Below are 13,971 nucleotides of genomic sequence, written 5' to 3' on the forward strand. Positions count from 1 at the left end.
TACGAGGAAATACGAGATACTTATCAAAGGGAATGGAGGGTAGAGGGAAGAATGGATATGGATATGAGAGTAAACATTCATGCATTGGGCGGAGTACACCGTGGATTGTGTCTGGTTGTATTTTGTATGAAGCATAGTTTGCGGGAAAGGGAGAGAAAGCGCGTTTGATTTTATGGTCGTTGTGATGGTATATAGGTATACAACGCAGATATTTCACGAGAGTCCCCTTTAGCAGCAATATTATGTCATAAAAAATTCATGTTTACATTTAAGTTACGACTTGATCAAAATAATTCAACACTGGATCGATCTATTAACGGACAGTTAAGGGTCTGAGTTCCACACACTGGCACGTTTAGATCCGATAGCTTCACAGCTACGAGACCCTCGAATTTGGTACAGATAGGTATTACAATGATTGGTAGTCAAAGCCTTGAGGTTTGGTCCTGTGTTACAAGTCAGGTATATTGAGACTCGAGCTCCTTCCGTAGACTGAGGAGCGCTTTAGTTGCAGACTTACCGAGACTTTCAGGCCAAGGGGATGGGGATATGAGGACTTTTTGTTACGAGCCGATGACTTACGTCCTTGTTACGTAGCGAAAAGTATGGATATCTACGGGGACGTTTTGAATCTGGTGTTGTATTCATTCGTGAAGAAGATTTACTGGAGTTTTTTTTTTATGGGGGGATAAGTAGCAATTGGGCGGACTGGGTAATGACGACAGACGTAAGTAAATAAGTTACTAACTAACAAAGGATAGATGGTATTATCTATTACTGATATAATATGCTACGGGTATGGTCCTCCTCTTCTTCCTTTCTGCTTTTGTCTAGGTACCTGTCTGGTGTTATACCGTAGCTTTTTGTCTTCGTCTTGTGTTTATTTTTATATGCGTTGCTAGCTCTGTTTGTTTCTTAGCTCAATATTTAATCACATCACAACTTTTTTCTTAGTGAACGGATCGCCGTCAGTTCTGGCTTAATCTAGTTATGTATGGATAGGCATTGAAGCAAAGCTTGACCTTTCTTTCTTGACTTACCATGTTTTTTGATGCTCAAAATCGAGGTGTAAATTCATGATGGCGTGGAAAACGAGAGTCTATCCTTCGTATTCCATTCATAGGCATTCACAGCAAGCCTGGCAGATAACTCGTAGTAGCGCGAGAAGTAAACATGCAGTCAGTCACATTCCCGCTTTATTTTGTTACAGAAAATCATGAATTTCATTGCGTCCTCTTTCAATCACACTACACATCTCAACGACATTGCGCTCACTCTCCTGGTATCTCGACTCTCTCTCAATAAAAATTGAAAATAAGTGGCGTTGAAGTAGTTCAGCATCCTCGTATTTGTGGCGTCACCTGGGGCCAGAACCGTGGTGATGGGAGCACCCATTTGCTGGAAAGGCAGCGAATTCGGCGCCCTGATCTTGGGCGTGCTTTCTTGACTGCGCTTTTCTTTGTACATCTTTTTCTGTCGTTGTCAGAGGAAAGGGGCCATACCAGAGGTCATAGCCGGCAGGAGGCCGTGGAGCTTGTGGGAGTTGAGGGGGAGGAGGAGGGGGAGGTTGAACTTGAGCAGGCTGCATGAGTTGTATGAGTTGCGTAGGCTGCCCAGGTTGTATGAGGTACATAGGCTGCCCAGGCTGCTGAATAAAATGCATCGGCTGCTGCATCTGTACTTGCTGGAACTGCTGCTGGCCAAGGACCATGATCATCCCCAAAGGTGCTTGCATGCCAGGGTACCGCATAGGCGGCGGCGTCTGAAGAGGACTGAGAGCAGTGCATTGCCATTGCAACTGTACCAGGAACGCCAGGTTCGCGGCGGAGCAATAGTAGTCGTTCCTCCCGCCAGCCACTATGGCGTGGGTAATCATATGGTTCCCACCCCGACAGCGATAGCCGTCGAGAAGCCTACCACGCGTATCCACGCCCTTGTTGTAAGGATGCCACTTGTATCCCGCGGGACACGCGCCGTGGTGAGATAGCTTCTCGATCGCCCACTTCTCTTGTCGGACGCGCTCTTCGCCATGCAAGCTCTGGATTCGCAGTTGGCTCTCTGCCATCTCGATGTCCTGGGGGCTGGTGTACGCCGTCATGATCTTGGTGGCCGACGACGTGGAAGCTGAAGCTGCGTGCATCGGTTGCCGATGGGTGTTTTGGGTCGGAGCCGGCGGCTTGGGCGGAATGACAGACTCGAATTCGAGAGGTGGCTTATGCTGCTTCTTCTTCTTAATGGGCTCCGAAACTCGAGGCGTATCTCGGAATGCGCTACTACGTGGCACCGCGGACCTCGCGATATCTTCGAAGTTACCATCGTGCTTCTTGACCTTGTTTAGCGACCCCTTACCGCTTGGAGTTTGAGAGCCTTCGCGCTTTGTGTCTTTGTCGCGATTCTTGGGATCTCTTTTCCGGTCCTTCTCTCGGTCTCTCTTGGCCCCGTTCTTCGAGTCCAAGCCTCTGGACTTGACGGGTTCATCTACCATGTTTTTCCGTTGTGGTGTTTGGTGTAGAGTTTGATATAAAAGAGAAGAGATCTTGTGAAGAAGCTCGGCGTTCCTCTCATGAGCCCAGAGGTTAAATACTTTTTTGGATCACACCTGGGATACGAGTAGAGTCACCTGGGACTCCGAACTCGAGGGTTACACATGGGTCTGAATCATTGTCTGAATCTTTGAGCTCATTTCAAGCTCTTGAATGGATCGAGTAAATGCAAGAGGCCATTCGAAAGTCCGCTCGCGAACCGCTTCTTTTTTGAATCATATCAGAAGCATGGAACACTCGAGGATATGATGATACTGGCACATTGCAATACCTACCAGAGACCAGCTTTCGCTGATAAAACGCTAATACCTGCATAATGAACGAGTGATTTGTCGAGTAAGCTGACTCTAGTGAGAAGTTACAAGGCCAAGCCGGTTCTCGATGACCAACCGCAGCCCACCATTTACCACCAAGCTCATTTTAAAGTCGCCCAAAGCATCGCCGTGAGTAATACCACCAGCTCTCAGAGGTTTAGACGCGGCACAGTATCAGTCCTCCTCACCCTCACCCTCATCCTCGCCCTCATCCTCGCCCTTGCCCTCTCCCTCACTCCCGTCATCATCCTCGTAATCATCTACGTCCCCATCGATCTCATCATCCTCATCGTCAATAACGATCACTCCTGCCTCCAAACCACCACCATCCTTAGACACCTCTCCTTCCCCACCCGTAAGCCCCTTTGCCGCAACGGCCTTCAACTCGCCAATCTCTCTCCGCGCAGCTTTCAAACGCGCCTTAAGCTCCTTAACCCTCTCCTTCTCCCTCTCCAACTCCGCCAAGATCTCAGTGCATATCTCCTCCTTGAGCCTCTGGCTCCGCTTCTGGAGCTCCACCTGGTTCTCCATCTCCAGGTCCATCTTGGCCTCGCGCCGGTTGGCCTTCTCAAAATTCTTTCTCCAGACCTTTTTGTACTTGCGCTCCTCTTCGCCGAGGAAGACGGTCTCGATTTCTTTCCGGATCTGCTGGAACCGCGTCTGCTCCTCGAAGAGCTCGTCCGAGTCCGGGAATTGCTCGCGGTGCCGCTTCTGTAAGGGGGCGTTAGCTTCGCTGCGAAAGGGCTTACTTGATGGGGAGGGGGGCGTGACTGTTACTTACGCGGCTGGTCGTCGCCGAGTCGACGCTGGTGACGCCGTAGGAGACGCCTTCATCTGGTCGCCCCTCTTCGTTGAACGCGGGGTCGCTCATGGCTTTTTCGGGATGAATTATTTGCTTCGGTATGTTCTGGGGGTTTATGGAAGGGTAGAATGGATCGAGATATCTCCTAGGGGCGTGGAAGATTCTGAAGTTAATCGCGCCGTGGAGAGAAGGTGCTGGACTGAGTGTGTTGGTGTGTGAGAGATCGAGCAAGGACGGATTGAAGACGACTTTAAATACTAATAGAGAATTGGTTGTGCGCTCGGCTAAGCTTCTCTTCCCAAACTTGGTGAATTGGAAGAAGATAGAAGTGGCATGCGGTCTCGTCCAGAGGAATTCACCGTACGATGTCTCCCAAAGGTGAGAACGGATTAAGCGAGAGTCGCGGGAAACGAACTCGAACTCTGCACAGTTATTTCTCTACCACTACAGGTTCGCAGATCAAACTTCAAAGGAAGAAAGACTCGAGAAGTCCGAGTAGTCATGACTCACGTATTGTTAATGTAATTCTATCCCTACGAAAGCAAGCATCTTTTCTCTCTCGACTAGTTGCTTCCATGACATTGGCATATTGCCAACTCAGCCCCGGGGCTTCTCCATGTCCCAAACGACTAAACTGCTTGTTCCCAGGTGAATTGATTGTAAAGGTGAATTATCGAGGAGTCCAAAAACGAAGAACAAAAAACTGCCCTGTTATTCACCCACAAGAATATCAGCCAAAAGCAGCTCTTTCCCTTCCCCCTCAGATCTCTGAAGCGCGACAACTCAAGCAGCCCGACAGAATCCCCAAACAGCAATCTCGAAAGCAACACCTAAACATTCCCTTCCACACCCATTGGTGTGATACACACTCAGAGAACTAATCATCGTGGCTACATGAGAATCATATTGCACAAAACCCGCGGCTGCAATGTGATATCCTCGTCTGAGCTCTGGGATACGTTAGAGCTAAGAATAATTCTCAGATCTTCAGCTTCGAAGAATCGGTTGGGGGGAGGGGGTTTTTTTTTTTAAAAAAAAAAGGCGTTTATAAGCTTTAAGTGTCGGCTGTATGTGAAATCTAAGCTTGTGAGACGGCCCAGGAGGGCTCGAGAGAGGTATTTGAGTACGTCGGAGCGGAGCTCTGCAAGGTGCGGGAAGGTGATGTGTAGCGTGGAGAAAGAAGATAATACAAACCCTCTCTTTCGGATAATCTGTAAAGGGAAAAGAACGCTGGGGTTGTGTATGAATGGGATAGTGTTTTTCTCCGCCTGTCAATCCAGGCCGATGTGTGAAGGGTCGGGGAGTTCAAATCTGTGTAGAGTTCGAAGGCGAAGATCGAGAGGGAAGCAGTAACAGTCCTGGCCAGTCCTGTTCGGCCCGAGAAGCCATATCGAACTATTATGTTTCGGTTTGCCTGCCTTTGACGTTAGCCAAAGGTTTAACGTGAGGCTCATATCTAGAACATTTTGCAGAAAATCTTGAAGAACCTTTGGAGCGACAAATTGAATATGTGAAACTATCGCATGGTGCACACTTGAGCCGGGTTATTTTTGGGGTTTAAACGTTTGGAATTTCCTCCCAATGCTCGCATCGATCAAGTTGGGCCAGGAACTTCCTGCATCTAGTGAAAGTCTCTCAATCCATCGATATCACTGCGGCAACCTTCGACGAGGCGCCATGGATCTGAACCTCGTACCGATGTTCGCTCGCGTATTTCTCAAGTTATCGAGAAACCCAACCCGTGCAGTCCCAACCTCCTGATACTCCATCGTAGTCCTATCAATGAGGCCCTCATATGTGAGCATGAGGTTTACGCTAATGACTACAGAAAGTCAGTTAGTGAGGTGAAATGTGAAATAAGGTAGCCCTTAACTTAAGTTTCTTAGCCTTTTTAATTTCATCCTGCACTTGTTCAATCCCCAATATCTGCTGTAGCGAAGTAGACCTCGATGAAGCAAGGGAAAACCTGTTCGTGCTTTCCACGCAGAATCCCACTACTTGTCGTCCTGAGCGGTAAATGATAAGTGCTGGTCCTTCCTGAAAGCATGATCCAGATCTTTCATGGCTTGATGGACCGTACTTGCAAGGCTGGCGGACATAAGTATAGGTATAGTGCTTCAAGTTGGATAGGATTTGGAGAAGAGATGTGTAGATGGGAAGAGAAATCCGGAGGGATATTTTGAGGGGAGGAGGCCGAGGGGGTTTTATTTAAGCGTTCGAAGCTTCGAGCTAGTCGATATCGTGGCTCATGGAAAGGTGGAATGGATACCTAGGTAGGTACGCAGCACTGTGGGAAAATGCGATCAACGAGTAGGATCGTATCGCAGTCAAGTTGCTATTTAATTTATTGTCGACCTTGTCATCGGCTTGAAGCGACAGACCACTTACAGCGGTATGCAGCCCGCTCCTTCGAAGAACACCCAGCAATAGCTTGCGCGAATAGATAGGGCTGGGAAAAGAGGGGTTGCAAAATCATCTTGATTCCTCCGTGAGCTTCGACGATAGATGGACACGGTGCTTTTAGAAATTCAATTAGCTCGACAGTCTTCTCCACGATCCTCATAATCTTGATGCGTGAAGTTTGGGTAGGGCGGAACCGGCTGATATCTTTATAGTAGTATTTCGTTTGGATCGTACTATAGTGCATACTTGTCAGCGCCGATACCGACGACGCTGGGCTAGATGCTAAACCGGAAAGTTATTATTATTTAATTATTTTGAGCATATTGATTTGAGGAACAAGCTTACGCTGCTGACATATTGACTTTGACTCTTCTGGTGGTGGCGATGCCGGTTGCATACCGCTGGTAGACAAATTGATAAAAGTCTGCTGCCAACATCGCGCACGCTTGTGATATGTATTTAACGGGGAGAAAGAAATTGAAAACTGGTGGACTTGATCAACTTTACAGAAGGCTTAAATCCAGGCGTGAAAAGTGATCGGCAGCGTAGTAACTGGCTGCATCTGAGCATCATAGCTAAAAGATCGCCAGCGCGTTTCCGTGGCTGGAAACACCACCCTCGCAGTTATTCGGCGCGCTCGTCACGAAGAAAGTCCACCGTCCCTTCTCCCTACAAGTCCTACTCAGCTTCTCCAGATCAAACATCTCACCCAGAGGCATGCCCCAGAGCGCCAAGATATACTCGTGCAGCATATACTCCTCGTGACTCGGCCAGGCTTCAAAGGCCGGCGCATCACCAGCTACAGCCGCAAAGTAAGAGTCGTGCAGCCAGTCGATGATGGCCTCTTCTTGCTTAACTCCAGCCCATCGCTGCCCATCTCCCTTGCCGGCGGCGTGGGGGCGGAGAGCTGCTGCTGCGTGGGCGTAGGGAGTTTTGGTGTAGTAGGTTGAGACGAAGCCAGAGCGGATGAAGAGTATATCGCCGATTTGAATGTCTCCACCTTGAGAGGCGGGGCGGATGTCGATTCCCTGGGCTTTGCCACAGGCCTGAAGCTCGGAGAATGAGATCTGGTAGTAGTCATATGGGTCTGGGACGATTGTTAGTACTACTAGATTTAGATGATACGACGAAATGTTCACCATAGACAATCCCGTGCTCATTGGCGTAGGTCCAGTAGTCAAGCAGAATTCCACGACCCGCTATACCATGCTCAGCCCAGTGGTGAATTCCGCATTTCTGAGGGTCCGGGATAGGGCCGTCGATGTCAGCCCCCGTCGTTCCGTTGTAGAATGTCGCAGATGGTATATGAGCTATGTGTCGGAAGCCATCCCATTGAGTCCCAGATTGCGTATTAAGCTGGTACTTGTCATCATAGGCAAGTCCATCGGCTATTGACTTGATCTCGTGCTTGAATTCCTCTCGAGCGAAAGCTGGAACGCTGGGTACGTTCAGTGGCAGATTGAGAGGCACGATGTCTCCAGTTCTGATTTCCTTCGAGGCAGCTTGGACTCTTGTTGGGGTGAGGAGATTAATCCTCCCTACCTGAGGAAGATTAGAATTCTATCCCCAGCAACTCTACCCCAAGAGCTCACGTAGTCATTTTGTCCCCATACCCAGGCACTGAATAGAGCTATAAGCCAGATTTCACAATGTATTGAAGAAATGACTTACGCTCCTTCCGGAGCATCCGCTCTTCTTGGAACATCTCTCCTGGCTGGAAACTTCGTACAGTTTGGATCAAAAGGGATTGTACTAGCAGTCCTGTTACCTGTGAGGAAGTCACTAAGCTGGGTGAGACGGCCCATCGCCTTGTTATTTTGATCGCTCATTTTGTACCGTGTAGTTTGAAGGAAAGATGACAATGTTGAACTTTTTGAATTTTTACAGAAATGAACATGGGAACTGATAATGAAACCGTAAGTCAAAACAAATCAGAAAACGAAGTAGACCTTTGACGTAAACTTATGACGTTAGTGATTAGTTTGAGCTACTGTAAGGATGTAAGGATGTAAGGAGCCGACGATTACATGTCAACATTGCCAAGCGAAAGCGATGGACCACAGCTCATGACACGGGCATGATCGTGAGCCGATGATTTGTAAGAATTTCTGACTCGGACATGAGAATGTATGACTACGGCGGACCTCGCAGTGCCGAACCCGCAACCTCCTCTACTAAAGATCCGTAAAGCAAAGCGATCTATCCGCCCACTGATAGGAAGAGAGAGATATTTCATCATGTCTGCCACCGCCAGTGACAGCAACTCTGTCTCCGAACCCACGCAGGACTCCGTAAACAAGAAACGGGGACGATCTCAAGCAACGCCTCTCGAGCCTTTTAAGGACGAGATCGTCAAATTCTTCACCGAGGAGGATGTCCCAATCATCGAGATCGCGCGCCGGATAAACGTCGAACACGGTCTCGATGTCAGCGAGCGGACCATATCCAGACGCTTGACACAATGGGGCGTCCCTCGTAAGAAGACGCGTACGGCGGCGTCGCAAGAGCTGCAAGACCGCATCGCGTTCCATTACAACAAGAACCTCAATGACGATCAAATAACACAAGCTTTGCTGGCGGAGGGCTTCGAGATCAAGCCCAGGAACCTGGCTCGTCTGAGGCAGAAGCTGGGGATGCGTAGACGATCCAAATATCCCGAATTCAAGGAAGAGTCAGATGGAGAGAACAGCGAAAGAGCTCCGAAGCCCTCCCTAACGAAGGCGCGGCCCAGGAAGAAGAGCTTCCCTCCCAACGCGGCGTTGATCCCCAAGGTGACAGCATTTGTGGAGGAATATATGAGTAAGTATGACGGCTCTCATGATTTTAACCACATCAAGAGGGTGGTCGGCCTGGCGCACAAGATTTACACCGAGATCACCATGGCAGAGGAGGAATCGGGGTTATTTGAGAAGGAGTCATCGCTCGATTTGCATGTCATCACGCTGGCTGCCTTGCTACACGACGTGGGCGATAAGAAGTATCTACAACCAGGCCAGAATGGAGAGACACTCGTTCTAGCGACCCTGGTTGGTTTTGGTGCCCCGGAAGATCTAGCTCTTAAGGTACAACACATCGTCTTGGCTGTGTCCTACTCTTCTGAGATCAAGGACCCCCGACACGTGGAGAACATGATTGGAAAGTACCCCGAGCTAGCAATTGTGCAAGACGCGGACCGATTAGATGCTATTGGGGCTGTAGGTATTGGCCGGACGTTTACATTTGGGGGAGCAAAAAATGCCAAGGATATGGGGGAGACGATTCAGCATTTTGACGACAAGCTAGTGAGGCTCGAAAGCATGATGAAGACTTCTCCAGGGAAAAGAATGGCACGCGAGAGAACGGAGAGGTTAAATATCTTCAAGAGCTGGTGGCTCGAGGAACAGGACGAGGCCGAGGGATTACTGAGGAGGAAGTAGTAAGTAGTATTATGGGGACTGAAGAAAAAGTTGAGTGTGATTCCATGATACCCATACCCGCAGATTCGCGATTAAGCCTGCACTAACTACTGCACTTGATCGCATACACAGTTTCAACTAACTTTGATCATGAATACTTAGCTGTCTTGAGTTCTCAGCGGTTGCTTCACCAGGTAATTATCCCTGCCGTGTGACCTTGATGGTTGGGCGTACATCATGGCTCCCTGTCACCCTGTCCTCGCGATGTGATGCACCGAAGTCTACAATCAGCTGCCCATTCAAGTACTCTCTCGTATCCCCCCCCCGCGCGGAGAAGATGCCATTTCTCGTCCGTCTATTTTCGTTTCTTTCTTCAACCGTTCTCTCATTCGAACATTTCTAATCAAATCGCGGTTGTACTGTACGTGCGATTGAAACTCGGATCTATTTCATCCCCATCTCCTTCCTCATCGTTGGCACCACCACAATGGACACTCTCCCCCCAGAACTCCTCCACACCATCCTCTCCCACGTCCCCAAGCGCTCCCTGCCCTCCGCCCGCCTCGTGAACCACGTCTTTGAAGCCATCTCCTTCCCGCTCCTCTTCCGCAACCTCCTCAACTGGTAAAAGCCCCCTCCTCATCCGACAGACAGCCTCTCCTGCCATCCCCTGCGCCAACACCCTTTCAAAACTCGCAAGATCGTACGTGTCGCGTGCTAACCAACAAGCACTTCCAGGCTCGACCACGAAGCTTCTCACGCGGCTGTCCTCGCCGTCGCGCAGGACGTGTACAGCTGCCCCGCGGCCATGTGGTCGCCCTGGGCGCTGGAGCCCACCGGGCCGGCCGCGGAGACCTGGGTGGGAATCGTGTGGCGGCTGCAAATGAAGACTGCTTCCCCTCCCAGACCCTCTCTCTCCCACGATTACGATTATTCCCGCCTTCCGAACCCTGTACCCCAGGTCCTGGCTGGTGTTGCAGTCGCTGTTCCTGTTGCTGTTGCCGTCGAGGAGAGGGATAATGGGCGTGGCATTGGATATGGACATGGACGTGGACATGGCGAGCCACTGACGCCGGCGAATTACGCGAGGTTAAGCGGCAACGAGGAGATGAGCGAGACGCGGCTGCGGATAGCCCAGAATCGGTACCTGATGCATCGGTCTCTTTGTGATAGGGCTTATCAGCGGGCGGAAAGCAGGGGAGGGGTATTCGGGACGAGTGAAGAGAGATGTGACGTGACGGGAAAAGATGATGCTTGGTAGCTGTACCGCACCGTCTCGCTGAAAAATCGCTGTACTGGGGTATTCTCACAGCTAAAAAAGGCTTCGTACGAAGTACCTTCCAAAGATGCTCAGTAGGTAAATACGAAGTAGGTCTATGAAAAACGAACACCTTTTCTCACTTCTCGCCACCTTGAAAGCATCCGCCCGTCTTCTGCCAATCCAATGTATGTTGTGAGTTTAAACTTAAGCGAGCTTTGCTTGCTGGAAGATACCTGAGCCCGGGAAATCCCAGCCCACACAGAGCTTGCCGGAAAGTTCTTTCTTTCATGTCCCTGAAATCAAGAGAGGCGAGATCTACGGCAGTAGACTCGGTACGGGGGTACGGGCTTGTTCGTCTACCGCCTGGTTCCACCTCCCGTTCGAAGTTTCGAAAGCGTTGGATTCGGGTCTCCACTTACCGTAGATCAAAAGGTGGATTAGTAGTGAACGAGAAGAAGAAAGAGAAGAAGAAGTAGAAGAAGAAAAGAACAGAAAAGCGCGAGAGCTACGGGGTACGGGGTAAGTCCAGCTGGAAGGAGCTCGGCCACCACATTAATTAAAAGCGCTTCTATTCATTTAGGATTATTGGTAGCTAGCTAGCTAGCTAGCTGCCCGCGCTCTGGCTCTATTGGAGGGGGGGATACATAGCCTGGCTGTATGTGGGTGAGTGAGTGAGTGCCGTGGGACTCAACTTTGGCTTGGCTTATTATTAGGCCGCACGGGTCTCGAGGACTTACCTGACTGACAGACATGAAAAGGGGGGAGGAAGGGAGGGGGGGGAGGGAAGCTATAATGCTTAAACCAACTAACCAAGTAACGGTCCGGGAAGTACGTAGATAGATAGTAGTATTTCAGTCGGAGTCGTCACGTGCTATCTCTTATTCCTCTGCAGCCCAATTACTTCGATTTTTAATCATCCTTTCCTAGCTTTGATTTTCCCCGCATGGATCGACTACAGTAGTACGTAAGGATCTGATCTGATCTCTGATCCGATCTCTTCGGCCTGCTGTATGTACTCTTTCACTACTCTAGTTTGGTCGGTGACCGACCAGATGCCCCGTCTTCGTCATGACTCCACAATAAATCCGGCCAGAAATATGGCAGACCGACACCAGCTAAAGTAAGTAGATGATGATGATCCCATCGTGAATCGTGATCTGTACGGAGCGGGACGGCCGGACTTGTATTTAAGCTTAAACCTTATGCGGGATATACTTAAACTTTTACTACTACTTACCTACTTAGCGAGATACATCCTTGCACGTACATTTATAAGTAGGTATCTACCTACCTACATATTATCTATTCCCAAGTCGGAGGATACAGTAATGATACCCTTGAGGAAACGATAGTATTTCAAGAGGGGCATTTCAAACGGTATCGTTATTGTCTTTCCACCAGGATTACTTAGGTCAATCAATATAGCCTTATTACTGTAGCTCCATTGAGTAGTAGGGAAGTCGATCGGCAATTTTCATTCGTTTATTTACTTTGCTTTGCTTTGCATCCACCGCGCCTCTGAATCCTTAGTATACTGCATACTATCTATGTAAGCATGTATGCATGTATGTAGTGAAATGTTACTTATACCAAACCAGGTAAGGAACGTCTCCGCCCCTCCCCCTTTCCCCCGAAAATAGTAAATAGCCCCTAGGGCCTAGATTGATGCGGAGGAGAGAGAGGAGAATGAATGAACGAAGAATTCCCCCCCGCCCAAGACCCGAGGCAAGTACTCTGTAAGTTCACATGCCGGAGTGGAGGGAGGGGGAGAGGAGCGCGAGATCATGGCCAGACTTGAGCAAAGGCAAAGAGAAATTGGTAAAGTTGGTGGTGGTGGTCCATGTTTCCCGTACGTAGCCATACCACCAGTCAGTCAGTCAAGTCAGTCAGTCAAGTCAGTCAGTACCTATAAGAAGGGTCAATGTAACCAATCTCCTCCTCCACTTTCTACTCTTTCACCCCTCTCAAGAATTTCCAGCCCACGGAAAAAGAAAGAATACTTTTCAAGAGTTCAAGTATAAGGGAAGATAATCCAAGGTCACCTACTCCCTCGATCACCATCTCGAAATCAAAACATCAATTAAAGAAAAAAGAAGATACATACAACACACGACAAAAGTTCGCCCGCTTCTTGTCCTCGCCAACCCCCCCGTAAACAAAAAACAAAGATAAACTCCACGACCCACCGGAAAAAAAAGAGAAAAAAAACCAACATGAAGTTCTCCGCCCCCATCCTCGCCATTTTCCTTGCCTCCGCCTCGGCCCAGTCCACCGCCGAGCTCGCGGCCCAGATCCCGTCGTGCGCCCAGACCTGCTTGGCCACCGCCATCACGGGTGCGGGCTGCACCGCCGGCGACTACGCGTGCCAGTGTGGCACCAGTCAGAACACCATCACCGCGAGCGCCACGCCCTGTGTCATCTCCGCCTGCACCTCAGAGGAGGCCTTGAGTACGTTTCTCTCTTTCCTTTCCTTTCCTTTCCTTTCCTTTCCTCCTTCTCTGGGCGTGAAATGGGAACGGAACGGGAATCCGGCGGATGAATGAACATGTCCTAATCGCGGGGGAAAAAATAAACAGACACCCAGAGAACCACCTCTCAGATCTGCGCCCTGGTCGCTGCCGGAAGTGCTTCGTCACCCTCTGCTTCTTCCTCTGCCTCTGCCTCTGCCTCTGCCTCTGCTTCTAGCTCAGCCAGCTCTACCTCGGGCGCTGCCTCTGCCTCTGCCTCTGCTTCTAGCTCGGCCAGCTCCGCCTCTGCCGCAGCCTCTGGTAAGTCCCTTCCTCCCTCCCTTCCTTCCACTTGGGCACTTGCACTTGCACACCCGATCCCAAATCCATCCCATCCCCCATCTCCCACAATTCAAACCTACCTCCGAAAAAAGGTCAGAAATTCTAACCGGCTCACTCCAGCATCCCTCTCCTCAGTCTCGAGCGCCCTAGTCAGCTCCGCATCCAGCGTCCGAGCCAGCGCCTCGTCCGCCGTCTCGGCCGCCACCACGGCCGCCAACCCGGCCGCTACCACGGCGGCCGGAGTCAAGGAGGAGGCCAGCTTCTTCATCCCTGCTGCTGCCGCTCTCTTCGCTGTCTTCGCCGTGTAAGACTTAGGCATGCGAAGAAGAAGAAGGGTCGTCGATTTACGAGTAATGGACAATAGTGGTGGTGAAGTGTGGATGAACATATATATATGTATATATGGAATGGAAAGGAAAGTTGTATATAGAGAATGTGTAGAGAGATCTAGCGCTTAATTTAAC

The 13,971-nt window shown here is 49.9% G+C and overlaps 6 protein-coding genes across 6 annotated transcripts; 3 read left to right on the top strand and 3 right to left on the bottom strand.

The window, feature by feature from the left end:
* Nucleotides 1-1,357: 1,357 nt before the first annotated feature.
* L3040_001386 (uncharacterized protein) lies at nucleotides 1,358-2,485 on the bottom strand (the record flags this gene model as incomplete). The annotated part of the gene is made up of 1 exon (XM_066156720.1): nucleotides 1,358-2,485. One exon carries the CDS (start codon nucleotides 2,483-2,485, stop codon nucleotides 1,358-1,360), a length of 1,128 nt encoding a protein of 375 aa, XP_066012745.1.
* A 546-nt stretch (nucleotides 2,486-3,031) lies between these two features.
* Nucleotides 3,032-3,728, bottom strand: L3040_001387 (uncharacterized protein; the record flags this gene model as incomplete). The annotated part of the gene is made up of 2 exons (XM_007292941.2): nucleotides 3,032-3,568; nucleotides 3,639-3,728. The coding sequence occupies 2 exons, from the start codon at nucleotides 3,726-3,728 to the stop codon at nucleotides 3,032-3,034; spliced, it is 627 nt and encodes a 208-aa protein (XP_007293003.2).
* A 2,909-nt stretch (nucleotides 3,729-6,637) lies between these two features.
* Nucleotides 6,638-7,891, bottom strand: L3040_001388 (uncharacterized protein; the record flags this gene model as incomplete). The annotated part of the gene is made up of 4 exons (XM_007292942.2): nucleotides 6,638-7,149; nucleotides 7,202-7,604; nucleotides 7,655-7,682; nucleotides 7,734-7,891. The coding sequence occupies 4 exons, from the start codon at nucleotides 7,889-7,891 to the stop codon at nucleotides 6,638-6,640; spliced, it is 1,101 nt and encodes a 366-aa protein (XP_007293004.2).
* Nucleotides 7,892-8,299: 408 nt separating this feature from the next.
* On the top strand, nucleotides 8,300-9,478 carry L3040_001389 (uncharacterized protein; the record flags this gene model as incomplete). The annotated part of the gene is made up of 1 exon (XM_007292943.2): nucleotides 8,300-9,478. One exon carries the CDS (start codon nucleotides 8,300-8,302, stop codon nucleotides 9,476-9,478), a length of 1,179 nt encoding a protein of 392 aa, XP_007293005.2.
* Nucleotides 9,479-9,944: 466 nt separating this feature from the next.
* L3040_001390 (uncharacterized protein) lies at nucleotides 9,945-10,718 on the top strand (the record flags this gene model as incomplete). The annotated part of the gene is made up of 2 exons (XM_066156721.1): nucleotides 9,945-10,081; nucleotides 10,196-10,718. 2 exons carry the CDS (start codon nucleotides 9,945-9,947, stop codon nucleotides 10,716-10,718), a joined length of 660 nt encoding a protein of 219 aa, XP_066012746.1.
* A 2,213-nt stretch (nucleotides 10,719-12,931) lies between these two features.
* L3040_001391 (uncharacterized protein) lies at nucleotides 12,932-13,815 on the top strand (the record flags this gene model as incomplete). Its single annotated transcript, XM_066156722.1, has 2 exons — nucleotides 12,932-13,166; nucleotides 13,628-13,815. The coding sequence occupies 2 exons, from the start codon at nucleotides 12,932-12,934 to the stop codon at nucleotides 13,813-13,815; spliced, it is 423 nt and encodes a 140-aa protein (XP_066012747.1).
* Nucleotides 13,816-13,971: the final 156 nt, after the last annotated feature.

Source organism: Drepanopeziza brunnea (genome assembly GCF_022702325.1).
Source record: "Drepanopeziza brunnea f. sp. 'multigermtubi' strain 214-2 chromosome Unknown ctg2, whole genome shotgun sequence".
Classification (NCBI taxonomy): domain Eukaryota; kingdom Fungi; phylum Ascomycota; class Leotiomycetes; order Helotiales; family Drepanopezizaceae; genus Drepanopeziza; species Drepanopeziza brunnea.